Raw genomic sequence first — 27,716 nt, forward strand, 5'->3', positions numbered from 1 at the left:
TTGGGTCTACAGTAATTTTATTGTAACAGAGAAACCAGGCCGCAATAAGTCTACATGGTTAGAGCAGATGGTGGTTCTTTCCAGTGGGTGAAGCCTGAACCCAGCTAGCAGCACACAAAGCCTAGAATATCCTCTTTCCTGGTACCACCCTGCACCGCTGGACTCATGGTGTGAGATGAGTGGCTGCACACCACATTCAACAAAGGGAGGAGGTCCAACCGGGCAGCAACAACATCCCAACCGGAGAAACTTACACTATCATTCAAGAGGATGCCGAGATAAAGTACAGTTTCCTACTCTCCACTATTCTTTGCTGAGAAAGGTGAGGGTACAGCATCAGCAGAAAATTATGTTCTTCATTCTTAAATAAATCTCGATAGGATGGAGTTGATGGTCAGTCAAGCAGTAGAATGGGATGAAAATCTGCAATAGTTAAAAAATCTTTGTGTGTAAGGAAAAGAACAGCAATGACAAGGGAGAAAAGAGAGCCTTCTCTTTTTCTTAAATAAGACAGGAAACTGCATTATTTTCCTTGCTGGAGTGGCAGCAGCCTCAGTGGTTTTCATAAAACATCATTTCTGCAGCGCGGCCTGTTGATAAGGTTGCTCCAAGATGGGAGGACAGACACGAGGCCGACTGCTCATGACAGAACTAGGTCTTCTCTCAAAACCTCTAATGTGTGCTGTTTCTCAGGACGAACCTGACACTTCAGTTAAAGCTTCTGAAATATTGCCATGGCATAACTGACAGGTTTTTTGGTGTGATGACTTTCTTGCACATGTAAACTCTTTGAGAAAAGTTGGAGAAAAAAGGACAGGGGAGAGTTTGGTTTAATGTTCCAGACGCCAGCCACGGATGCCTCTGCCCTGTGTCACTACATGTTCTTTTCTGAGAAACATTCAAATGCTGAGTGTTACACACTGTGGTTGACAGAAATGATCCACTCACCACCATCCACCCTCTCTCATTGTCTGTGTGAAGCCCTCAATAGCAGAGGCTGAAGACAGAAAGGTTGTCTCTGTTTCCTCGCACCAGGGACATTACTTGGTGACCTGGTGAATGGCATGGGCAAGGTAGCCCACGTTGCTGGAGGTGACCCCTGCCACAGAGATGCGGCCATCCTTTGTCATGTAGATGGAGAACTCCTTGATCAGCCGCTCCACCTGCAGAGAGGAAAGAACTTGGGTACCTCTTCCCGGTACAGGGGATTCTCCCCGGCCTGACATGGCACAGTAGCCAACTTACCAAAGCTCCATTTCCTCGCTTAAAACCTGTTCCCAGAATTTGCTGTTAGCTTGGAATAAAATAAGAATAAAAAGCTACTTTAAGGCTGGGTGCGGTGGCTCACGCCTGTAATCCCAGCTATTCAGGAGGCTAAGGCAGGAGAATAGTTGGAACCTGGAACCTGGAACCTGGGAGGCAGAGTCTGCAGTGAGCCGAGATTGTGCCAATGCACTCCAGCCTGGGCAACAGAGTGAGACTCCATCTCAAAAAAAAAAAAAAAAGCTACTTTAAAGTAGGATGATGAATTCTGAGGCATAAACAGATGGGGAAAAAAACACCTTTAGATTCAGCAGAGCCAGGATTCAATTATGAAACAGCTATTCCTCCTGTTGCTCTCTTGGGAGAACCAATAGTGATCATGAACATGATCAAAACAAGCTCTGCTCTTTAGAAGTTTGTGAGTTCATGGGGGATACAGAGAGGTAAACAACTAAAAAAAAAAAAAGCAAAATAAATGCTAAAAAGTATTACAATACTTTTACCTAAAAGGGCTCCAAAATAACTGTTTTAACTGTTTTTAGGGTAACTTTGAACAGGTGGGTGATCTATGAAGAATCCTTCTGGGGCTGGGCTCAGTGGCTCACACCTGTAATCCCAATAGTTTGGGAGACCAAGGCAGGCAGATCGCTTGAGTCCAGGAGTTTAAGACAAGCCCAGGCAACATGGCGAAACTACGTCTCTACAAAAAATACAAAAATTAGCCAGGTGTGGTGGCACTCACTTGTAGTCCCAGCTGCTCGGGAGGCTGAGGCAGGAGGATCACTTAAGCCCTGGGAGGTGGAGGTTGCAGTGAGCTGAGATTGTACCACTGCACTCCAGCCTGGGTTTCAGAGCGAGACCGTCTCAAAACAAAAACAAAAACAAAACAAAACAAAAAACCCGAAAACATTAAATAAAAAAGAAAAAAGAAAAAAAAAGAACCCTTCGGGTTTGCAAAGACTGATCAGTTGGTCTGCTGCAGAGAAATCAGAATCGCTCACCTGTTCAGGCTTTAGCCCTGTGAAACAGAACATGCCAATTTGGTCGGTGATGTGTTGCCAGTTGTGGGTGGAACCCTCCTTCTTGAGGTTGGAGACCAGTTGAGTCCGCATGCCAATGATGCGGTCGGCCATGCCTTTCACTTCTTGCAGCCTGTAAAGAAACTCTGAGATGCAGCTCATTCTGCCTAAGCACTGACCGATATGCTGGAGTTCACTGCATTTTTACCTCCCTTGAGCACTCCCCTAGTGTGCCTCAATTTTCAGGTCATGAGTGAGTGACATGCTGTCACTGGCCAGGGAAGAAAGCTATTTTATAGCATTCTGTTTTATATTGGAACACTATTTCCATCAGGCAACTAAAACAGTTAACACACTTGAGTAGAGACAGTCCTTGACTTACCATTTTTCAACTTCATAATGGCACAAATGCAATATACATTCAATAGAAACCGTACTTTAAGTACCCATACAGCCATTTTGTTTCTTTCAGTACAGTATTGAATAAATTACATGAGACATTCAGCACTTTGTTATAAAATGGCTTTGTGTTAGATGATTTTGCTCAACTGTAGTCTAATATCTGTTCTGAGCATGTTTAAAGTACGCTAGGGTAAGCTATGATGTTTGGTAAGTTAAGTGTATTAAATGCATTTTCTTTTAATGTAGAGATGGGGTTTTGCCATGTTGCCCGGTTTGGTTTCAAACTCCAAGGTTCAAGCAATCCTCCTGCCTTGGCCTCCCAGAGTGCTGGGATTACAGGTGTGAGCCACCACGCCTGGCCCATTTTCTTTTTCTTTCTTTTTTTTTTTAGATACAGGGTCTCAGTCTATCACCCAGGCTGGAGTACAATGGTATGATCATGGCTTACTGCAGCCTCAATCTTCCAGGCTCAAGTGATCCTCCTGCCTCAGCCTCCCAAGTAGCTGGGACCACAGGTGCATTCCACCATGCCTTGCTAATTTTTTTTTTTTTTTTGTAGAGACAGGTTCTCCCTATTTTGCCCAGGCTGGTCTGGAACTCCTGGGCTCAAGTGATTCTCCCACCTTGGCCTCCCAAAGTGCTAGGATTACAGACATGAGCCTGGCCTTAAATGCACTTTTGACTTATGACAGGCTTATTGGGATGTAACCCCATCATAATTGCATCTGTATTAAGAAAAGTGGGCTGGGTGCGGTGGCTTACGCCTGTAATCCCAGCACTTTGGGAGGCCCAGGCGGGCGGATCACGAGGTCAGGAGATCGAGACCATCCTGGCTAACACAGTGAAACCCCATCTCTACTAAAAATACAAAAAAATTAGCCGGGTGTGGCAGCGGGTGCCTGTAGTCTCAGCTGCTGGGGAGGCTGAGGCAGGAGAATGGTGTGAACCCAGAAGGCGGAGCTTGCAGTGAGTGGAGATGGCGCCACTGCACTCCAGCCTAGGTGAGAGAGCAAGACTCTGTCTCAAAAAAAAAAAAAAAAAAAAAAAAGTGAATGAATCACTCTAAAACCTACTAAGATTAAGGTAAAAGCTGTGGGTTAAACAACAAAAAAAATGACCTTATTTTTGACATGGATGAAATATACATTCCCATCTTCACAATTGAGACAATGTACTATGAATCTACAATGAGCCAAGCTATTTTAGGTGGTGAGGACTGAGACATAGTCCTTGCCTTCAAAAGCTTGCAAGAGATGCTGGTAACCAAACCTGTAAACCAAGTACGGAATATGGCCGCAAAATGTAAAACACATAGGACACTGCTATGCTAAAAGCCCCAAGGAGGGTAAATTCTGTCTGAGGGACTGGAGAAGGTAGTCCTTTGACTGTGCACAGGGATCACCTGATTCTGAATACAACCTTCCCCTTCCTCAGAATCTACCCTTTCCACTCCATTCCCATGGCTCTGGGACATTCTTGGCTCTCACCAATGACATTCCCATTTACAGTTTATCTCCCTGTTCTTAGGTGTTCACTTTCCTAACCCATCTCTCTATAATGATGTTATGCACAGTTAGAAGAGAGACCACAAACTGCCAATTAAAGACCAAATATGGGACTAGTAATGTTTTACTTCACCCAGTGAAACATTTTTAAATTGGGCACTTGTGCCTAAAAGCTTAAACCTGTAGTTTCTCTTGAAAAATGAGAAGCTGATAGCACTGTATTAGCAAAATAATTACTGGCTGGAGCTGAGGAGCCCCTGGCCCCTCCAGCTATGGCATCTGATTTTAAATTTCCTACAGTGTCCATCGTCCAGCTTCATTCACTTTGAGGCCTGGATCCCAAAGATATTAAGTGCATGAACAGGGCTAGATGTGGAGCCATCTTAGCCAAACCCCTCCATCCTCCTTGTTGCCTGGAGAATCAAGTTCTGACTTCTTACAGTATCAACCAGGGTGCTTCACGATCTGCTCCACCTTCTCAGCTTGGCTGCCTCCCACAGTCCTCCTCACACTCGTGTTTTCGTCACAAAAACAACTTGGGGCTTTCTACACAAGTTCTGCATAATGCACGTCCCACGCCTATGCCCTCACTCAGATCTCTGCCCAGTTTCCTTGTCCGTTTCATTTCCTTCACAAAAAAAGCAGCCCTTTCCCCTCTTTAAGGCACAGCTCACATGACGCAGTCCTCATTACATCTTCTCCAACTCCCCACTAGAATCAACAGCTCTCCCTTTAGTCATCATTTATTCCATTCTGTCTTATATTAAATGTCACGTGTGGCCAAGTGCGGTGGCTCACATCTATAATCCTAGCACTTTGGGAGGCCAAGGTGGATGGATCCATTGAGGTCACGAGTTTGAGACCAGCCTGGCCAACGTGGTGAAACCCAGTCTCTACTAAAAATACTGAAATTAGCCAGGCGTGGTGGTGGGTGCCTGTGATCCCAGCTCAGGGGAGCCTGAGGCAGGAAAATTACTTGAACCCAGGAGGCAGAGGTTGCAGTGAGCCGAGATTGTGCCACTGCACTCCAGCCTGGGCCACAGAGCAAGATTCTCTCAAAACAACAACAACAACAACAACAACAACAACAAGAACAAGAAAGTCATGTGTGTATCTTTCTCATCGGATTATAACCACCCTGAGGGTAGTCATTAACACAGTATGGCATCTTTGTCTACTACAGACTCTCAAATTGTGTATTGAAATGCATGCATTAAAAAAAATCTTCATAACCAGAGAATATGAAAATATTTCAAGAAACATTGAAAATATTAAGTGAAAAAAGCTTAATATAATTCTAAGTGACAAAACCAAAACCAGTCCTGCACATACATATATAACAGTATGTCACAACTACAGATAACAATGGGTGGCTGGGCGTGGTGATTCACGCCTGTAATCCCAGTACTTTGGGAGGCCGAGGTGAGCAGATCACCTAAGGTCGGGAGTTCGAGACCAGCCTGACCAACATGGAGAAACCCCGTCTCTACTGAAAATACAAAATTAGCCAGGTGTGGTAGCACATGCCTGTAATCCCAGCTACTCGGGAGGCTGAGGCAGAAGAATCGCTTGAACCCAGGAAGCAGAGGTTGCAGTGAGCCAAGATTGTGCCATTGCACTCCAGCCTGGGCAACAAGAGCAAAACTCTGTCTCAAAACAAAAAACAAAAAACAAAAAAAACCACACACACAAATAAATAAACAAATAAACAAAAGACAGACAAACAATGGGCAAGGGAAAAAAAAAAGCTGAGTTAGAATAGCTAGAGTTATGGTTAATTTTTTCCCTTTCACAAACTTTCTGAAATATACTTACATGTTAATATCATGCTGCAAAAAAATATAACTTAAAAAGTACTCAATTTTTTGGTAGGTCTAGCATGAACCTATTATATCATAAAGAACTATCCTGAGCTGGGTGCGGTGGCTCACAGCTGTAATCCCAGCACTTTGGAAGGGTGAGGTGGGAGGATGACTTGAGCCCAGGAGTTTGAGACTGGCCTGGACAACACAGTGAGACCTTGTCTTTATAAAAAATCAAAAGGAAAAAACAAAACAAACAAAACAAAACAAAAAACAAAAAAAACTATCCTGAACCAGACTCTTAGTATTTACTTTAATGTTCATGAGACAGAAAGTGAAGACAGAAAAAATAGTTGTCACATGATGACTAGGGGAGGTACATATCCAGTTTCTTAGAGATAGCAGATTTAGCTTTTCTATCCAAGAGCTGCTCAGAGATGTGACCTCTCAACTAAGCAGCTACACAGGATAAACTCATATAACAAATCACACCTTCCACAGGCATCATGGTTTTATGAACTCATAGAGTAGGGGTTGGCATACTTTCTGTAAATGGCTAAACAGTAATTATTTTAGGCTTTATGGGCCATATGGTCTCTGCCTGCTACAACTGCTCACTCGGCCATGGCAGCAAAGAAGTAGCCATACGAAATTCATAAACAAATGGGTACAGCTGTGTTCCAATAAAACTTTATTTACAAGAATAGGGGGCAAACTGGATTGACTCTCAGAACAGTCTGCCAACCCCTTTCTAGAGCAGTGTTTTCTAAATTATGTGTCATGACCCATTGGTAGGTTAATTTTTTAATTTTTAATTTTCTTTTATTTTAATAGAGACACAGTCTTGCTATGTTGCCCAGGCTGGTCTCGAACTCCTGGGTTCCAGGGATTCACCCGCCTTGGCCTCCCAAAGTGCGTGCTGGGATTATAGGTGTGAGCCACCTTGCCTGGCTTATTATGTTAAATTCAACTTAGTAAGATGCAATTGGCATTTAGAAAATATTGGAGTGAAGGCTGGGCTTGGTGGCTCATGCCAGTAATCCTAGCACTTTGGGAGGCCGAGGCAGGTGGTTCACTTGATGCCAAGAGTTTGACAACAGCCTGGCCAACATGGCGAAACCCCGTCTCTACTAAAAATACAAAAAAAAATTAGCTGGGTCTGGTTGTGCACACCTGTGATCCCAGCTACTCGGGAGGCTGAGGCATGAGAATTGCTAGAGCCTAGGAGGTAGAGGTTGCAGTGATTGTGCCACTGCACTCCAGCCTGGGTGACACAGCAAAGACTGTTTAAAAAAAAAAACAAAAAACAAAACAAAACAAAAAACTCGAGTAAAGCACATGAAGGCTTTAGTATTGAGTCTGAAAAACAGTTTCAGTCATATACACATATAAATATATAATATGTTCAAGGACATGATGTAAAATATATATTTTTAAAATTTTATAGATGGGGTTTCAGTATGTTGCCCAGGCTTGTCTCAAACGATCTTTCCATCTCAGCCTCCCAAAGTGTTGGGATTACAGGTGTGAGCCACTGTGCCCAGCCTTAAATATATTTCTTATGTGGATTGTGGTCAAAAAGATGTAGTAACACGAATTCAGAGAACAGATGTTGAGAGTCAGATAGTACAGATAATAAAAAACAGGCTGAGTGCAGTGGCTCACACCTGCAATCCCAGAACTTAGGGAGTCTGTGGTGGGAGGATCATTTGAGCCCAGGAGTTTGAGGAGACCAGCCTGGGCAAGACAGCAAGACCCTGTCTCTACAATAAAATACAAAGATATGCAAAAATACTGATTCAATGCTAGCAATTATTAGGACACAAACAAAAATATGATGTTTTTAAGGAAGTTTTCCTATGTAAGGTACTTAATTTGAAACTGATTTTAGGGGAAAGCAGGTTCTATTTAACATGGAGATGACGGAATAAAAGGAACTACCATTTAAAAATTATGTCTGCCTCTTACAGAGAAATACCAATTAACTTGGTTCAAAGTGCTAACAAATACTTGGGAGGCTGAGGCTGGAGGACTGCTTGAGGCCAAGAGTACAAAGTTACAGTGAGTTAGGATTGCAACACTGCACTCCAGCCTGGGTGACAGAGCAAGACCCTGTCTCAACCAATCTATCTATCTATCTATCTATCTATCTATCTATCTATCTATATAGATTGAGACAGAGTTTTGCTCTTGTTGCCCAGGCTGGAGTGCAATGGCGCAATCTCGGCTCACTGCAACCTCCGCCTCCCAGGTTCAAGCAATTCTCCTGCCTCGGCCTCCCGAGTAGCTGGGATTACAGGCATGCACCACCACACCCGGATAATTTTGTATTTTCAGTAGAGACGGGGTTTCTCCATGTTGGTCAGGCTGGTCTCGAACTCCCGACTTCAGGTGATCCACCCGCCTCGGCCTCCCAAAGTGCTGCGATTACAGGCGTGAGCCACTGCGCCCGGCCTTAATTTTTTAAAAAAGGAATGCACATTTTTTGCTCCCTTCCCTGCCTTCCGCATATGGAATCTATGGGGTACTGTATATCACTAGAGGTCAATTAAAAACTAGCTTTGAAGGAGCAGTGGTGGGAACAGGTGGGTGGCTGGGGAGTGGCATAAGCCTTTACCATTGTTTTCGCAAATCTGGGGTGTTCAGAATGGCAGCAGCAATCCGGGCCCCATTGAGGGGAGGGTTGGAATACATGGGACGGATCAAGATCTTCAACTGTGACTCTACCCTTTTGGCTTCATCCGCATCTTTGCAGACCATAGTGAAGGCTCCTACACGCTCACCTGAAAGACAAAAATGGATCTCGTCTTCTACTTCTACTATCTAATGTGCTAAAGCAAATCATGAGTGTATTTGCTATGTATTATGTGTTTCCATCCAAAGGACCCCAAAATAACTTTATTATAAATAAAAAGCTTTCAACAACAAGAGTGGTGAACTGAGGCACAAGGAAGTTTTGAGTACTCAGAGTATTCAAAAGTATTTTTTATTGTATCTATCTTCTTGGCTCATGGATTTCTTACTTTTTGTTTAGAGAAGCAGTAATCAGTTTCCTTTGCTGGAAAAATTTAAGGACACCGAAGAATATATGGCTAAGAAAATCAGTAAAATCTACGATACTGGTCTTTCATCTTAGGGTAGGGAGGGACATGGACATGGATGGACACACACACACACACACACCCACAAGCTCTATGCCCTCGTGGCATTCTCTCCCAGCATGAGAGCATGTGTCATGCTGGGTGCTGTAGCTTACCATATAAGCCCATGTTCTTGGCATATGATTGGCAGAGACAAACATTAATGCCCTGTTCGATGAAGTGGCGCACAGCCCAGGCATCCTTATCACCATCACCACTGGCAAAGCCTTGGTAGGCCATGTCAAAGAACGCAAAGAGATTCCTTTTCTGAGAAGGAATGAAAGATCAAAGCTTTAGCAGTCTTTCTGAAGAGGCCCCAGATGTTTATAAAAGTCTGAAAGATGTTTATGTGAGGTGGACATGGTCCCAATAAGCACAATAAGCCTTTTCTGGGGCTAACGTAATCCTGGAAGACTCATCTTATACCCAGGACTCATGAGACAACATCATTAGAGCCATTTTATCTTGAAAGCGCTCTCCAAATGCTGTTTCTGTCTCATTCTGTTTGCAGCTTAGATTTGACAGAAGTTAAAGAAAGGGAAACTGCCCAGGCATGGTGGCCCATGTCTATAATCCCAGCACTTTGGGAGGCCAAGGTGGGAGGATCACTTGAGCCCAGGAGTTTGAGATCAGCCTGGGCAACAAAGTGAGATGCTGTCTCTATGAAAAATAGAAAGAATTAGCCAGGCAGGTGTGGCAAACATGTCTGTAGTCCCAGCTACTCAGGGGCTGAGGTAGGAGGATTGTTTGAGCCCTGGAGGTAGAGGCTGCTGTGAGCTGTGACTGTGCCACTGCGTTCCGGCTTAAGGCGACAGAGTGAGACTCTTGTCTCAAAAGAAAAAAAAAAAGAGAGAGAAAAGAAAGGGAAATGAAAAGGAGTGAAAAGGGAAAACAGGGACATGAGACAACAGGAATAATATTTTCCTCCCTAGGAATTTTGACTAGTGTCTTCTTTGACAGCTGGCTACACTTTGAGAGTGATCATGGCAATGCTGCAAAGGAGAGGACATGAAAAAGTGTTTAAAAAGATCAATAAGCAACCACTGACCAGGGCGAATATAGGCATCAACAGCAGACATCCTGGGGCCAGTGGACAGGTTTTATCAGAGTTCCCTACATCCAGGATGAGGAAAAAAATTATTATCTTTTTTTCCTTTTTAGAGACAGAGCTTTGCTTTTGTTGCCCAGGCTGGAGTGCAGTGGCACAATCTCGGCTCACCACAATCTCCACCTCCTGGGTTCAAGTGATTCTCCTGCCTCAGCCTCCCAAGTAGCTAGGATTACAGGCATGGGCCACTACGCCCAGCTAATTTTGTATTTTTAGTAGAGACGGGGTTTCACCATGTTGGCCAGGCTGGTCTCGAACTGACCTTAGGTGATCCACCCGCCTCGGCCTCCCAAAGTGCTGGGATTACAGGCATGAGCCACCGCGCCCGGCCAAAAAAAATTACTTTCAAATACTCATGCGTCATCAATCCCAGAACTGCTAATCACGCAAATGGGGAGCCCTTTTCTGGCAGCTTATCCACCTGTGTGGACATTTCACGCAGGTTCAAGGTTAAGACTCTCTTTGAGACATTGCCAAATTAAGCCTCCAAAGCTGGTTACTAAACACAGAACTGTCGCCAGTGAGTTCATCCTCCTCACCTTCACCACTGTTGCTATTTCCTTCCACTGTTCCGGACGCGGGTCCACTCCCGTGGGATTGTGGGCGCAGGCATGCAGAAGAAGAACACTCTGCTCTGGTATTTTCTAAAGAGAAAAACAGCCAAGAGACGACTTTGCAGCTTTAAAGGAAATGGTTTATCTGAAATGCCACAGGATCGTCATCATTTGATAAGTAACAAAGGTAACCAGAAGTGTGGGAATCAGCTCTTCCCCAGTATTTTAACTCAGATATTGGGACATGGTAGGAGACATCAAATGTCTGCAAGCAAGGAGTTTGATTCACCTCTCTCACCCTGAAAGCCACACTTACTGAAATATCCTCCACAGCACCTGTGAAGTCAAAACCGCAAGTCTTGGGGTCATAATACCGATAACCTTGTAGCTGCATGCCAGCATCCCTGAAGATGGGTGTGTGGTTTCCCCAGGATGGTTTGGGCAGAAAGACATCTCGGCTGAACTTAAAAAATCTTTGCTAAAAGATGGGACGAAAGGAAACAGAAAAATGAACAAAGGAGAGGCAAAAAAATGTTGACGTGCTTTACTGAGAGAACATTTTTCTCCGCTGAAATCCAGTTTCTCTCTATGGTTGAGAAGCAGTATTGACTCAGCAGTAAGACTGCCTGGGTTGGAATAGTCTCTGACAGTTATACTGGCTGTGTAGCCAAGGACCTTTCTGGGTCTTGCTTTCTTCACTTGTAAAGGGGGTTAATTGTACCTCTCTCACAGGGATTAAACAAGTTAAAATGCAAAAGCTCCCTAGTAAATAGTAAGTTCCTAGTGAACTGAATTTATCATCATCACTAATATATCTTTCCTGTAATTTCTTCAAAGTCCTTTCATTTTTTCATCAGAGAATAGGACATCTGCAAACTTCATGGAAAGAAGAAATCTACTTCTGCATCAACAGTCAAATACATACACAACAGGAAGCCCTGTCATCTGGAATTTATAGTTCTTTCCTGAAGAAGCTTCCAGACTCACCAGAAAACTGGCTCCGATCCTTAAGGCTCCAGTTCCAGAAATGGTCTGCACAGTGACAAACTGAAGGAGAGATACCCACGGTCAGTGATGTGCAACACTCTCTATATAGGCCCAGACCCAGGGCCACTGCTCTGTCCAGGACCCTTCATACTTCAGAAGCTCATTCTTTATGGCCTGTTAGTATCATTCCATGTTACAGGCGAAACTTTCAGAACACAAAAATTCCTCCTCAATATGAAAAATGGGTGAATTATATAAAAGATATAAAAAGACACTGAGAGGCTGGGTGCGGTGGCTCATGCCTGTAATCCCAGAACTTTAGGAGGCCAAGGCGGGTGGATCACCTGAGGTCAGGAGTTCAAGACCAGCCTGGCCAACATGGCGAGACCCTGTCTCTACTAAAACAAAAATTAGCCGGGCGTGGTGGCGCACGCCTGTAATCCCAGTTACTAGAAAGGCTGAGGCATGAGAATTGCTTGAACCTGCGAGGTGGAGGATGCAGTGAGCTGAGACTGTGCCATTGCATTCTAGCATGGGCAAAAGAGTGAGACTCTGTCTAAAAAAAAAAATAAATAAAATAAAAAGACACTGAGAACAGTCACTACATTAAAATACTACTTTAGAATTATACAAAGTAGAATGACTCTCTAAACATCAAAGTTCCTTGAAAAGCAAGTCAACAAGTATACAAGGATAACATTACAACATTTTAAAGGTTTTCTGGCCGGGCGCGGTGGCTTATACCTGTAATCCCAGCACTTTGGGAGGCCGAGGTGGACGGATCACCTGAGGTCGGGAGTTCGAGATCAGCCTGACCAACATGGAAAAACCCTGTCTCAACTAAAACTACAAAATTAGCCAGGTGTGGTGGCACATGCCTGTAATCCCAGCTACTCAGGAAGGCTGAGGCGGGAGAACTGCTTGAACCCGGGAGGCGGAGGTTGTGGTGAGCTGAGATCGAGCCATTGCACTCCAGCCTGGGCAACAATAGCGAAACTCCATCTCTAAATAAATAAATAAAGGTTTTCTAAGAGGTCCCCTTCTATGTGTTTTCATAATCTGAAAATATTCATGTTTTGGGTAATAGGAAGATGCCTGAGGTGAATCTCCTTATTCAAATTGGTCAACTTTAAGGGACAAACAAGAAATCACCGTAGGTTTAAGAGGTTTTTGCTTGTTGTTTTTAAAGGTGTTGTAGAAGTACAAGGCTCTACAAAACGTATTTTTCTGGACTGGGGTGGCAGTAGATTAAAGAGGGAAAAACCCAACTAAAAAATTATTTTAAATAGTTTGTCCTGAAAACTTTGGCATGATGGAAATAAAAACCTCACTGTAGGTCCCATAATACTATGATTCACAAAGGCACAACAATTTTTTTTTTTTTGAGACAAGTTCTTGCTCTGTCACCCAGGCTAGAGTGCAATGGCATAAACTTGGCTCACTGCAACCTCCACCTTCTGGTTTCCAGCAATCCTCCCATGTCAGCCTCCCCAGTAGCTGAGACTACAGGCGTGCACCACCACACCTGGCTAATCTTTGTATTTTTAGTAGAGACAGGGGTCTCACCATATTGGTTAGGCTGGTCTCGATCTCCTGACCTCAGGTGATCCACCCGCCTCGGCCCCCGAAAGTGCTGGGATTACAGGAGTGAGCCACTGTGCCCGGCTGAGGCACAACAACTTATAAAAGACAAGCTGATGTTATTTTAAGGTAGGCCAGCCTCATACTTGGTTGTTATCTAGACGGAGCAGAGACTAGGCAAAAAAACACATGAATTAAAAAGTACAGAAATTTCCAGGAGGGGCTAACAGGCAGTTGACTGTATGGACAGAACTAAACCAAATTCTATTTGACGTAGGATAATTACTACATAACCCTGGGGTTGAGGTTGTGTGCTTCACTCTGAGTTAACAAATTCATGTGTGGACTTAGACCAGTCTTGTAAATAAAGTGTATTTATTCTGGCTTTTCAGAGGGGGAAGGGGAGAGAAAATGTTGACTTAATTTTGCTAGTTTGTATGTTTCTTCACTCCCCAGGCTTACCCAGAAAAACATACAAATGCACTCACTAAAAAACATGTTTTTTTCCAAAGAAAGTGAACCACAATGTGCATGAGTTCACATGTTGGGAGCGTGGTCTTCTTTCTGTGTCCATGTGGGCTGTGAAGGGACAGCAGAGGGCTGCCAGACTGGTCCAGCCCCCACAGTTCACCCATGGCTTGTTTCCTGCTTGCTGCTTCTGTGCAAGTTGGAAGCTTAGGACATGAGGGTGTGGGCTAACTGCAAGCTTAAAACTCAGCATAGTTAACATTTCTAAAGCATATTCAATGTAAAATGAACATAAGCAGGTAGAGACTAACAGCAAAAGTAACATCAAATCTATCAGTCAAATGACTACCACATTTTCAGGATTACTAGTAGCACATTTTTGGAATTGGTGTCCATGAAAATTATTTTATTTAATGATGGCAATTTACTATCAAATAAGAATTATTAGAAATAGTGTGCCCTCCTCAAAACAATCATTACACACAAAATGAGTTATCTTTTCATATTTCTTAATTTTTTTTTTTTTTTTGAGATGGAGTTTTGCTGTTGTTGCTCAGGGTGGAGTGCAATGGCGAGATCTCGGCTCACCACAACCTCTGCCTTCAAGTGATTCTCCTGCCTCAGCCTCCTGAGTAGCTGGGATTACAGGCATGCGCCACCATGCCAGGCTAATTTTGTATTTTCAGTAGAGACAGGGTTTCTCCATGTTAATCAGGCTGGTCTCGAACTCTCGACCTCAGATGAACTGCCCACCTTGGCCTCCCAAAGTGGTGGGATTACAGGCGTGAGCCACCGCGCCTGGCCTAAAATTGTTTAAATAATTACAAATTTGTTAAAATAGACCTGGGATGATGCCAGAGACTGCTCAGCTTACCCGGCCACTCTTCAAGACTTCGCTGTTCTCACCCAGGGCTAGTTCTGCAGATGCCTTGCAAAATTCAGCCAGTCCCCCAATGGGCAGGTATTCCTTGTCCAAATTTTTTGCGGCAATCTGGGCCTCTGCCTAGACAAGAGAAAATACATCCATTGAGTTTCTTCTCCTTACTTGGAATTACTATGATTAATGTTTAAAGTTTTATAAGTTAAGTTTTGGAGGTAAAGTCTTTTTTTTTTGAGACGGAGTTTTGATCTGTCACCCAGGCTGGACTGCAGTGATGTGATCTCGGCTCACTGCTACCTCTACCTCCTGGGTTCAAGTGATTGTCCTGCTTCAGCCTCCCTAGTGGCTGGGATTACAGGCGTGCACCACCATGCCCAGCTAATTTTGTATTTTTAGTAGATACGGGGTTTCACTATGTTGGCCAGGCTGGTCTCGAACTCCTGACGTCAGGTGATCCACCTGCCTCGGCCTCCTAAAGTGCTGGGATTACAGGCATGAGCCACTGCGCCCGGCCAAATCTTTTTTTAAAATTTGAAGTTACTCTCCGAGAAGAATGGTAGGTAGAACGCTTGATAGTTTATATTGCAGAACAGAAACACTTTCTTTTCCAAACTGTATTTTATTGTTTAAGTTAGGTTTTATGTGGATGGGTATAGTCTCTCTTGGTTACAATTTAACATAAAATGAGATTCTTGGAATGCACAAGACCAAGGTTTAAGAGCAACACCTAAAATAGATATAAGATGATTAAATCAAACTAAATACAAAACGAGAAGCATGTCAAGCTATATGCCAGTTTAAGAACTTCGAAGGGTTAACAGTAATAGCCACACATCTTCGTGCTTTGGCATTGGAGGCCTGGCTGTCCCTTAGAAGTTGTGTTACCCTAGGCAAGTTATTTAGCCTTCCTGAGCCTCAGTTTCCTCCTCTGTTAAATGGAGGAACTATTTCTACCCCTCACAGTGTTGAGGTGAAGTGTGAATGAGGGAATGTACAATAGTGCTTGGTTGTGATGCAGGTTGCAGTAGCAAATACTTGCTGAATAACTTAAAAAATTATTCTAAGGGGATTTGTTATATTATTTAGTTAACAAATAAGGATGCTACTAATAAAAATATAACAAAAGAAAGAGGTGAAAACATTCCATAGCTCAGCAGGAAGAAAGGACAGAGCATGCCTGTGTACAAAGGTTTGACTAAGGTAATCACAGTTAGAGAAATGGAAAATAAAAATAGTAATCCACGAAGAGCTGTTCCTCTCACCAAGAGACAGTGCTTAAAGTCTTGGTCCTCTTATGCACCTTCAGGATTAAACTAGGCATAGCTAAGCATTTCTAAAGCATATTTAATGTCTGTTTTATAGATGATCACAGAACCATAGAAAGTTCAATCTTGGAAAAAAACAGGTGGTTCCAACCTCTCACCTTTACAGTCAAGGAGACTACAGTCCAGAAAACCCGGGTAATTCATGCCATTAGTGCCAGAACTAAAGCCCAGGGCTCCTGATTCCCGGTCCAGCACTATTCCTGCCACTCTCCAGGGCTCTCTTCAGTTTATTCATCCCACTCAGAAGAAGATGAACAGCAAGCTCACCTTGCGGACGCTAGGCAGCACGTAAGGCTTTCCGTTATCATCCCGGTAGGCACCAACTCCCAGATTCATCTTTTTGCTATTGGTGTCCCTCTTAAAGGCTTCAGTGACTCCCAGAATGGGATCTGGAGGTCCCATTTCCACATGGGTCCACCAGGAGCTGAAATGAGAAATACATTAGCTCAATCCCATTAGCTAGATCCAAGATCCATTTTACTTATTTATTTATGAGATAGACTCTTGCTCTGTTGCCCAGGCTGGAGTGCAGTGGTGCTATCTTGGCTCACTGCAGCGTTTGCCTCCTGGGCTCAAGTGATTCTCCCACTCCAGCCTCCCAAGTAGCTGAGATTACAGGCATGCATCACCACGTCAGCTAATTTTTGTATTTTTAGTGGAGATGGGGTTTCGCCATGTTAGCCAGACTGGTTTTAAACTCCAGACCTCAAGTGATCCACTGCAACTGGCCATATTACTCTTATATATTTAAAATTATGAAAAATACAAATTTGTGTTAAATGAAATTGAATTGCTATTCTGACAAACTTTTTTTTTTTTTTTTTTGAGACAGTCTCGCTCTGTCACCCAGGCTGAAGTACAGTGGTGCGATCTTGGCTTACTGCAGTCTCTGCCTCCTGGGTTCAAACAATTCTGCCTCAGCCTCCTGAGCCAAAACAGTATTGATTTACAGAAAATTGAGCAGATAGTACAGTCCCATATACCCTTACCCCCAGGTTTCCCCTATTAACATTTTACATTGGTATGGCACACTTGTTACAATTAATGAATCCATACTGATACATTATTACTATTTTTGAGACGAAGTTTCCCTCTTCGTCACCCAGGCTGGAGTGCAATGACGTGATCTCAGCTCACTGCAACCTCTGCCTCCCACATTCAAGTGATTGTCCCACCTCAGCCTCCGGAGTAGCTGGGATTACAGGTGATCGCCACCATACCCAGCTAATTTTTGTATTTTTGGTAGAGACGGGGTTTCGCCATGTTGGCCAGGCTGGTCTCAAACTCCTGACCTCAGGTGATCCGCTCGCCTTGGCCTCCCAAAGTGCTGGGATTACAGGCATGAGCCACCGTGCCTGGTCCATACATTATTAGGTCCACACATTATTTAGATTTCCTTAGCTTTTACCTATTTCTGTTCCACAATTCCATCTAGGACACCACATTATGCTTAGTTGCGTGTCTCCATAAGCTCCTCTTGGCTGTGACAATTTTGGGAATGCTGGTCAGGTATCTTGTAGGATGCCCCTCTACTGGAATTTGTCTGATGTTTTTCTTATTAGACAGGGGATATAGGCTTTTGGGAGAACAGTAATTGTATTTTGTAATATGCCAGCTTGACAATTTCTTTTTTTTTTTTTTTTTTTTGGAGCCGGGGGATGGAATCTCACTCTGTCACCCAGGCTGGAGTGTAGTGGCGTGATCTTGGCTCACTGCAAACTCCGCCTCCTGGGTTCAAGTGGTTCTCCCCCCTCAGCCTCCCAAGTAGCTGGGATTACGAGTGTCCGCCACTACACCCAGCTAATTTTTGTATTTTTAGTAGAGATGGGGTTTTACCATGTTGTCCAGGCTGGTCTCGAACTCCTGACCTCATGTGATTTGCCCGCCTCAGCCTCCCAAAGTGCTGGGATTACAGGCGTGAGCCACTGTGCCCAGCCTTGAAGACAATTTCTAAGATCTTTAGGGTAACTTACACTTTTGGTCTAATATTACAATGAATTGATTAACAGATTATTATTCATTGCATACCTAAATAATTTCTAAGATAGACTACAGACACATTGATTACCAAGCATAATTTAAAATTTATATACCTTTGTTTATTTTTACATGCTCGAGAGGCTATAGCTTTGAGTCATTAAAATAAAAAGGTCTTTCTTTGTTGCCACTTTAAGGAGGTATAAAAGGGATATATGTGGCTGTAGAAGTTGTACTGCATGTGTTCACGAGTTTTGCCAGTCTGTTTAGAATGCTTGTGTAGGACTGACATCACCACCCTCTCTTCTTAATTTTCTCTGGGAAATAGAAGCTACTTTGGTTAAAAGATAAGCAATGAGTGTTGAGACCACACTAGGATCAATAGTGACAAATAAATACAACTGTGTGTTTTTAAGGAAAAAGAGTAGTATTGGTCTAAAGCAGCAGTTCTCAAACTTTGTGATCTTTAGATCCTGTTATACTCTTAAAACTTACTGAAAACCCCAAAGAGCTTTTATTTATGTGGGGTATAACTATTAATACTTACTGTATTAGAAAAACTGAGCAGCTTGTTATACTTATTGATTCATTTGAAAATAGCAATGATGGAAACACACTGCATGCTAACATAACTAACACAGAACTAACATGTTCCCAGGGAGAACTACCATCCTAAAAGACCAGTTTGTTTTAAATATGAAAGAGCATATGAGGACAAAACTTAGTGAATTTTGTTTATTTTTTATTTTTTTGAGACGGAGTCTTGTTCTTGTCGTCCAGGCTGGAATGCAATGGCGCGATCTCGGCTCACTGCAACATCTGCCTCCCAAGTTCAAGTGATTCTTCTGCCTCAGCCTCCCAAGTAGCCGGGATTACAGGCTCCTGCCACCATGCCCGGCTAATTTTTGTATTTTTAGTAGAGACGGGGTTTCGCCATGTTGGCCAGGCTGGTCTTGAACTCCTGATCTCATGATCCACCCACCTCGGCCTCCCAAAGTGCTGAGATTACAGGCGTGAGCTGCCCCCGGCCTGCTTTTTCTTTTTATTTATTTATTTTTGAGACAGAGTCTTGCTCTGTCACCCAGGCTGGAGTGCAGTGGCACGATCGTGGCTCACTGCAACCTCTGTCTCCGGGTTCAAGTGATTCTTCTGCCTCAGCCTCCCAAATAGCTGGGATTACAGATGTGTGCCACCACGCCTGGCTAATTTTTGTATTTTTAGTAGAGACAGGGTTTCACCCTGTTGGTCAGGTCTCTAACTCCTGACCTCAAGTGATCCACCCACCTTGACCTCCCAAAATGCTGGGATTACAGGCGTGAGCCACTGCACCCGGCTGTGAATTTTGTTTTGATTTATAGTAAGTGAATCTGAAAAGAAGCTGAGTTAACTTTTTTTTTTTCTGTTTTAAAGAGATGGGTCTCGGCCGGGTGCAGTGGCTCATGCCTGCAATCCCAGCACTTTGGGAAGCCGAAGTAGGCGGATCACCTGAGGTCAGGAGTTTGAGACCAGTCTGGCCAACACGGTGAAACTCTGTCTCTACTAAAAATACAAAAATTATCTAGGCAAGGTGGTGTGCGCCTGTAATCCTAGCTACTTGGGAGGCTGAGGCATGAGAATCACTTGAACCCAGGAGGCGGAGGTTGCAGTGAGCCGAGAACGCACCACTGCACTCCTGCCTGGGCAACAGAGCAAGACTCCGTCTCAATAAACAAACAAACAAAGAGATGGGTCTCACTCCGTCCCCCAGGCTAAAGTGCAGCCTTGACCTCCTAGACTCAAGCCATCCTCCCACCTCAGCCTTTCAAGTAGCTGGGACTACAGGCACACACAAGTTAACATTTTAACAAAGTTTGCCCAATCTTGATGGCCTAGTTTCCTTGGTTTAGTGATTAATGACTTCACCTACAATATAAAAGGTTTTTTTTTTTTTTAAAAAAAAACAAAACTGTGCAATCAGTTTAGAGTGTAGAGATTCTCTGCCTTGCCAGAACACTTTTCTAGGCTTTATGATCTTCGAAAGCAATCATTAAGAACACTATGCTAAGGGCTGGGAATGTAAAGAATAGTACAACACAATCCCTTACCACCTGACTAGTCCACTGTGGTGATCAGCAGGGATCTGCATGCAGTGCAGGCTGGGCACTGCAGGGAGATGATGGATAGTGATACACACCTACCCAGGGCATTATTATGGGCTATTACTTATGGGAGCCCTGAGCAGAGGACCTAATAGCTTGGAGAAGGGAAGGAAAGTACTGCACAAGGTTAGGAAGGCTTCCCAGAGGACATGACTTAGCAGCTGAGTGCTAAGGCTGAAAGGAGGAGTAAAAGGGCTTTCCAAGCAGAGACTTAAGAATAAAGGCTCACGGTGAGAAAGAGCTGGGGGTTGTTGCAGGAGAATCGCTCAAGTTCTCCTAGTAATCACTTATCCACTGTGAATCAGCCACGTTTCAGTATGGTACCATGGAAGTTCTCTGTGTTCACCATGCTGATAAACTCGTGAATTACCTCATGAACATTTCTTTCCTAACAAAGGTTCTCTTAATGTCCTTGTGGCCAGTCAGCACTCATACACCTCACTCCTCCATGGGGCACACTTGATGGCAGTACAGAGTTTAATTCATGCTCCCTTGACAAGTTAAAGACTGCTGCAGTCTCAATCGTTGTAATTAATTAGTGTGTACAGTCAATTCTCTGTTATTAAACGGCAGATTATTTCCAGTTTTTGGGATTTCCCAGGCTCTTATTTCTTGTAATGGTTCTTTTAATAGTTTGCCTTGGGTAATTTCAGTACTGGGCAAACTGCATGGATTCAAATAATAGCTCAGTTACCTGCCAGCTGTGTGAGCACTGGCAAGTAAATTAAGCCTCAACTTTCCTTATCTGTAAAATGGGGCCATAGAACTACCTATCTCACAGGGCTGGTATAATGATGAAAAAAACACTCAGAACCTAGATTGGCAGAGTGCTTGATGTTCGCTAATAGTCATCATTACTAAATTATTACCACTCCACTTTTATTTGTAACCATCCTGCATCCTAGCACAGAGCCTGGTGAGGTCAGTATGTAGAGAATTCAAGGAGCATATACAGCCGAAAGACCTTGTGACCGAATGCAGGTCCTTGCTGCTTTTCTTTCTCTTTGAATACAAAGCGAATCAAGCATGGCTGTGGGGGGAGACAACGTTAATCAGTTTAACAATAACCCACAACCCTCCGACCAACTAACCTTTTCTGCTTTTCTGTTTTTTGAGACGGAGTCTCACTGTGTTGCCCAGGCTGAACTGTAGTGGCATGATCTCAGCTCACTGCAAGCTCCACTTCACGGGTTCAAGCGATTCTCCTGTCTCAGCCTCCCAAGTAGCTGGGATTACAGGCGCCCGCCACCACGCCCAGCTAATTTTTTTTTTTTATTTTTAGTAGAGATGGGGTTTTGCCATGTTGGCCAGGCTGGTCTTGAACCCCTGACCTCAAGTGATCCGCCCACCTCAGCCTCCCAAAGTGCTGGGATTATAGGCGTGAGCTACTGCGCCCGGCCCTTTTCTGCTTTTCAATTACTACTGCATAGTTTTTTCTAGAGTATCAGGAGACACTGCCATTATCACCCTTCCCCCTCACTAGTGTTAGTGCCAGTTCTTTTAATAGCTTGCCTCTCATTGTGTGTTGTTGTGGCTCTAGGTTGCTTGGCTGTTCCTAGTACCTAGGCGATAGTAAGACGCACAGATACCTTAAACTAACTTCTGAACTGGGCCTGAAGAAAGCTTTCATTATTACTTATCCACAATTCAGACCCTGAAAACATGTAGCCACCTGTCTATCTACATCACTGTCATTAACCGCCGAGTGAAAGGAATACCCTGAATGTCAAGGACATACTAGATTATAAAAGAGAACACTTCTGGAAAAGTTTTCATTTTTCAAAAGATGGTCTGGCTGGGCGTAGTGGCGCTTGCCTGTAGTCCCAGCTATTCAGGAGGCTGAGGTGGGAGGGTCACTTGAGCCTAGTGTTTGAGACAAGCCTGGGCTACATAGAGACCCTGTCTCAGGAAGAAAAAAAAAAAAAAAAAAAAAAAAGAAAAAGAAAAAACAATGGTCTGTATCCTCCAAGACCCTCAATCATAACAAAGCCACTGCCCACTGCTCCCTACCACAAGGAGAGAAGGCATCATTCTTGTTAAATGGTGTGAAAAGCACTTATTTTTCAAGTTCTTTAAAATGTTAAGCATAGAAACTCAGAAACCATAGCCTTGTGTCTTCTGGTGTACCTTTTAAGAATTCTTTCTTTTTTTGCTTTGGAAAATGACATGTTTTTATTGCTATGTTTGCAGTGGCTTTTTAGCACAGTAAGAATGTCCCTGCAGGCCCACCACCCTCACTCAGCCCCAGCCCTCCAGCCTCTGTCTTTTAAGAATTCTAAACACAATTTCAAAATACTGAATTTTTAAACAATCTAAATATAGGAGCAGGGATACTCAATTTTTTTTAAAAAATGTAATAAATTATGTTCATTTTACAATTACAATGCTAGTTTTGAGATTGAAAATGAAATACAGATTAAAGAACACAGGTATGAAAACCACATATCTATTGCTTGAGACAAGTTTATAATCCAGATCACAAGGAAAGTCATTCTTAGCCAGAGAGAGAGGAAGGGGTTGCCTAGCTAGGGAACACTGACAATTTATGGAGACATTTCTGTTTGTTGAAACTCTGGGGGAAAGCAGGTGCTACTAGCATCTGAAGGGCAGAGGCCTGGGAGGTTTTTTTAACTTTTATTTCAGGTTCACGGGTACATGTGCATGTCCTGGGGGTTTGGTATACAGATAATTTCATCATCTGGGTAATAGGCATAGTACCTGACAGTTGTTTTTTCTGATTCTCTCCCTCTTCCCATTCTCTACCCTCAGGTAGGCTCCAGTGTCTGTTGTTCCCCTCCTAGAGGGATACAAATTTTTTTTTTGAGACAGGGTCTCACTCTGTCACCCAGGCTAGAATGCAGTGGCATGACCACGGCTCACTGCAGCCTTTACCTCCTGGGCTCAAGTGATCCTCCCCGAGTAGCTGGGACTACGGGTGCGTGCCACCGTGCCTGGCTAGTTTTTTGTAGAGATGGGGTTGTGCCATATTGCCCAGGTTGGTCTCCAACTCTTGTGCTCAAGTGATCCTCCTACCTCAGGATCCCAAAGTGCTGAGATTACAGGTGTGAGCCACGGCACCTGGCCCAGAGGGAATACTCAATTTGATTAGCCCCACATTAGTAACCATCTTTCAGCTCCTCCATGCCTTTCATTATTCCATTTCTTAAAATGGTAAAGACTGTACACACATTGTAAGAACTCTGATGTTTTTAAAGGAATTGAGTAGATGAAAATAAGAGTGTTCTAGGGGCAAAACTCATGCTGATAACCTGTGACCTAGAAAGTGATTTCTATCAGTAGACTTTGGATACAGGCACAAAGCCTCAAACATTGAGGAATATTGACTGGTCATCCAAGAGAGGTTAGGTACAAAGTATTCAGGTAAGCCTTTCCAATTGAAACGCATTGCAATTTCCCTGGAGCTTAAGCCTACTTAGAGTTTTACAGTTTTTAAACTGCTTTTCCTCACATTCTTCTTACTTTAAAATCAGAAGGGAAGTTAATTAGCTTGCCCACAATCACAGAGCTAAAAATGGCAGAGACAATAGCACAGCTGTGATCTTTTTTTTTTTTTTGAGACACAGTCTTGCTTTGTTGCTCAGGCTGGAGTGCAGTGGCGTGATCAGCTGGCTCACTGCAACTCTTCACTTCTCAAGCGATCAGGCTCAAGCGATCCTCCCACCTCAGCCTCCCAGGTAGCTGAGACTCCAGGTGCACATCACCATGCCCGGCTAATTTTTGTATTTTATGTAGAGACAGGGTCTTGCCATGTTGCCCAGCTGGTCTAGAACTCCTGAGCTCAAGCAATCCACCTGCCTCAGCCTCCCAAAGTGCTAGAATTACAGGTGTGAGCTACTGCGCCTGGTCTGTGATCTTTTAACCAATGGTTATGGTACCACAGTTGCACACTGCATTTTTAAAGTATCACGAGACCTGCTGAGTTATTTCACCAAAAAGTAAATAATCAGAATTAAATAATTAAAAGCAAATCATTATAAACCAAAATACATTAGCATTTATTTTTCTTCATTGAACTGCAACTATGTCTGATCTCATGTCACTATACATTTACAGTACAGGTCAACAAGAGAAAGTTTTATTCGCAGTGTTTAGCTAAATGATACACTTGAATTTACAAAGAGTTCCACATATTTACAAAGAGTTCCAAGTATGCCATTGGATAAATCCTCAGTTCTTCAGAATAACAACAGACAAAGTTTTATTGTATTAGAATGAGCCATTTAAATAGAAATATCGATGAGTTCAGTTTAAGTATTTTCCACTTTTACCATTTGGAGCTAGGTAAAGATCACTTCCACAGTGTAAGGAGGGAAGTCTGATCTTGCCTGAACAGTTAACCTTCATGCCAAATATGGCATCTGATTCTATCACCTAATCAGGTATCATTATTTAAATCTGAAGAGTAATTCCTCAACATTAGGTGCTCAACTATTTCAAGAATTTATTTTCTGGTCAGGTGGGGTCGCTCAGCCTATAATCCCAGCGCTTTGGGGGCTGATGTGGGAGGAGTCTGAGACCAACACAGGGAGACTCTGTTTCTACAAAAAATAAAAAAATTAGCTGGGTGTGGTGGTGTATGCCTGTAGTCCCAGCTACTTGGGAGGCTGAAGCAGGAGGATCACTTGAGCCTGGGAGGTCAGGCTGCAGTGAGCCATGATTGTGCCACTGCACTCCAGCCTGGGCAACAGAGTGAGACCCTGTATTTAAAGAAAAAAAAAAGAGGGAATTTTTTTTTTTTGGTACATACTTTGCAGCATTGTGGTTCCTCTGTGTAAGATTAGTTGAGAGAAGGAACAATAAAATCTGTAACTGGTTATGATAAATTAGTTGTAAACACTATTACACTTGGACCAGCCTATGTTCAGATTTTGATCTAAGATACAACATTAAAATGTCATACTGTATTTGTTTCTGTTGCATTACGTGAAAAATCAGGGCTTAAAATAAAAATATCCAATATAAGAGACATGCCAGGAACTGTTAATAGTGCTGAGATGTAACAGTGAATATAAAGTAGGTAAAGTCTCCGCTCTCATGGAACTTATATTCTAGTGAGAAAAATACAGAAAAGAAAAATGAGTCAGACTCTCCAACTGAAAGAATGACTAACCCTGACCCCAAGGGATTTTCACCAAGCACTACAGCTTCAGGCGACCTAGCCAAATCCATAAAACAAGGTATTATTTTAAGATTACTACAATAGGGAAACATACTTTCTCTTGCCGGAAATTTTAAGCACTCCTTTGGTTTTCCAAATTTGCTGCATAAATAACTCCTCCTGGCTCTGGCCCACTAGGTAGGCAGACTTAAAGAGCACACGTTGACAGTGGGCCAGGAAGGAGCCAAGTCAGGAAGAGAAGAAAGTGCGAAGCCTGGGCAAAACTGTACTGCCAAGGCTGTGGGGCCTTGGAAAGGACAGATAGTTCTGCTGGCTGAAAGACACAGCGCATACAGTCAAACGAAAGGCCAAGCTACGCTTTGCTCCTTGCAGTTAATACCTGCTTGGGGGTGGTTTTAAAACTCAGTTCCTTATTAAGGTAGTGCTTAAGGAGAGTGCTCCAAATCGGCTTGAGTTGAATTAATCGTCTGGCTCCGGTCTCATTGGGAATGAATTACTAGAGCTTGTTTCAAGTTCTGAAATTTCCCTCCATACTATTATACACGTCACAGTACGAAATTACGTTGTCATTTTTTGAGCAATGACAATTTGTCATTGTCCTTCCCTCGCCTTGTTCACAGTTGTATCGCTGGCATCTGGTCCAGAGCCTGGCTCTGAGAAACTGCAGTTACGAAATATTTACTGCATGAAAGAGCACAGGGAGATGGAGAGGAAGATTGATGGCCTCCCTGCAACCGGACCTCCTTAGGGGCAATAAGGAAAAAACAGAACAAAACAAAACAAAAAAAGAGACACACTACACCTCGACCCTTTCCCAAGCAAAGGCCAAAGGGGCCCCGGGGTCACAGGGACCTCGGGGGGTCGCAAGGTCAGGAGGATGCCGCACGCCAAGGTCGCAGGTGCGGGGAGGAAAGCGAGGCCCGAATGCCGGCGCCCCGGAAACCTTCCTCTCGCGCGCTTCCCGCCCCGGGCACACACGCGGCAGCCAGCCGCCGCCGGCCCACCGACTCGGGCGGGCCGGGGGCCAGGACAGCTGCGCCCGCCGCCCCCAGGGCATCCTATCAAGGGCACGGTCGTTACCCGGCGCCGCTGCCCCAGTACTATCCGCACCCCTCCCACTGAATGGGAGTCCGGGAGCCGCCGAGGGCCACAATTCCTTTCCCTAGGGATTGCGTTGCACGCCCTCCTGCAGGGACCAGAGGGATGTGGGATCCTGAGGATCATTGTGGGGCACGGACGCTCAATCCTCAGCCTCCAGCAAGGGAAAGCCGAGGGGGTGGCAGTGTGAGTGACAGTGTGTATTTGGGAGCCGGGAAGGGTGAATATCCTGGAGTGCTCGCAGCTCGGCGGGGCAGGGCCATCGCCCTGGCTCCATCTCCGTTTCCCTTGGCTTACCTGGCTCTGGCAGAGGCCGCGGCGGCGAGTCCCGGGTGGAAGGCGGCGGCGATCCCGGGGAGGGCGCGGCCAGAGTGCAGCAGGGCCATGGTGGACCGTAGGAGGGCAGTGGGCAGCCGCAGGACGGAGCAGAGGGCGAGCGGACACACACACACAGGGAACCGGCTCCTGTTGAAGGTAAGGACAGCGACTTCCCCGGGCCAGAGCGGCCGCGTGCTGGGCCCGAGCCACGTCACAGCGATCCCTGGCGGCCGGCGGGCGGAGCGGCGTGGGCTCAGCGGAGGTGGTGGAAGAGGATGACTGCACAGTTTACCTACGCCCAGCCCTTGCTGCGCTTCATTCATTTAATCCAGCCGGGCCAGGCCTGGCCGGCCGAAGAGGTGGCTGCTGTTATGGCAGTTTGAAAGATGAGAAAATGTAGGCTGACATAGTTGACGTATTTTGTCTGATGCCTTACAGCCATTAGGACCCAAGATGGCCTTACTTTCAACCCTAATAGTTTCCCTAAGCACAAGTCATGTCACGTCGTTCCTGAATGTTTCCTTATCCCCCACCTTTTTTTTTTTTTTTTTTTTTGAGATGGAGTTTCACTCTGTCACCCAGGCTGGAGTGCAGTGGCGTGATTTCGGCTCACTACAACCTCTGCCTCCCGGGTTCAAGCGATTCTCCTGCCTCAGCTCCCCGACTAGCTGGGTTACAGGCTCCACCACCACGCCCGGCTAATTTTTGTATTTTTAGTAGAGACGGGGGTTTCACCATGTTGACCAGTCTGGTCTCAAACCCCTGATCTCAAGTGATCCGCCCTCCTCAGCCTCCCAAGAGTGCTAGGATTACAGGCATGAGCCACCGCGCCTGGCTTCCTTATCCCTTTTATGGAGAGGGTCGCATGTGTATTTTGTGGGGGCAGTTGTGAGGATTAATAAGAATAGCAGATTATGTCTAAAACAGGGCCTGATTTAGTAAGCACAGAATAACCCATGGTCATTAATGACAAACTCGTGTATGTCAAATCCTGATGACTGTTTGTGGAAG

At 44.3% G+C, this 27,716-nt stretch overlaps 1 protein-coding gene across 2 annotated transcripts; it reads right to left on the reverse strand.

Moving 5' to 3' along the window:
* Window positions 1-26,934, reverse strand: GOT2 (glutamic-oxaloacetic transaminase 2). Of its 2 annotated transcripts, XM_054452928.2 has the most exons (10): window positions 26,685-26,934; window positions 16,302-16,458; window positions 14,704-14,832; window positions 11,781-11,840; window positions 11,110-11,271; window positions 10,779-10,883; window positions 9,248-9,398; window positions 8,609-8,774; window positions 2,265-2,415; window positions 1-1,163 (listed from the first exon to the last, which is right to left on the reverse strand). In XM_054452928.2, the coding sequence occupies exons 1-10, from the start codon at window positions 26,771-26,773 to the stop codon at window positions 1,041-1,043; spliced, it is 1,293 nt and encodes a 430-aa protein (XP_054308903.1). In that variant the 5' UTR covers window positions 26,774-26,934; the 3' UTR covers window positions 1-1,040. The 2 variants fall into 2 exon arrangements, with proteins under 2 accessions (XP_054308903.1, XP_063510398.1); XM_063654328.1 differs by having other exon boundaries at window positions 1-2,415.
* Between the last annotated feature and the right edge of the window lie 782 nt (window positions 26,935-27,716).

Source organism: Pongo pygmaeus, chromosome 18, assembly GCF_028885625.2.
Source record: "Pongo pygmaeus isolate AG05252 chromosome 18, NHGRI_mPonPyg2-v2.0_pri, whole genome shotgun sequence".
NCBI lineage: Eukaryota > Metazoa > Chordata > Mammalia > Primates > Hominidae > Pongo > Pongo pygmaeus.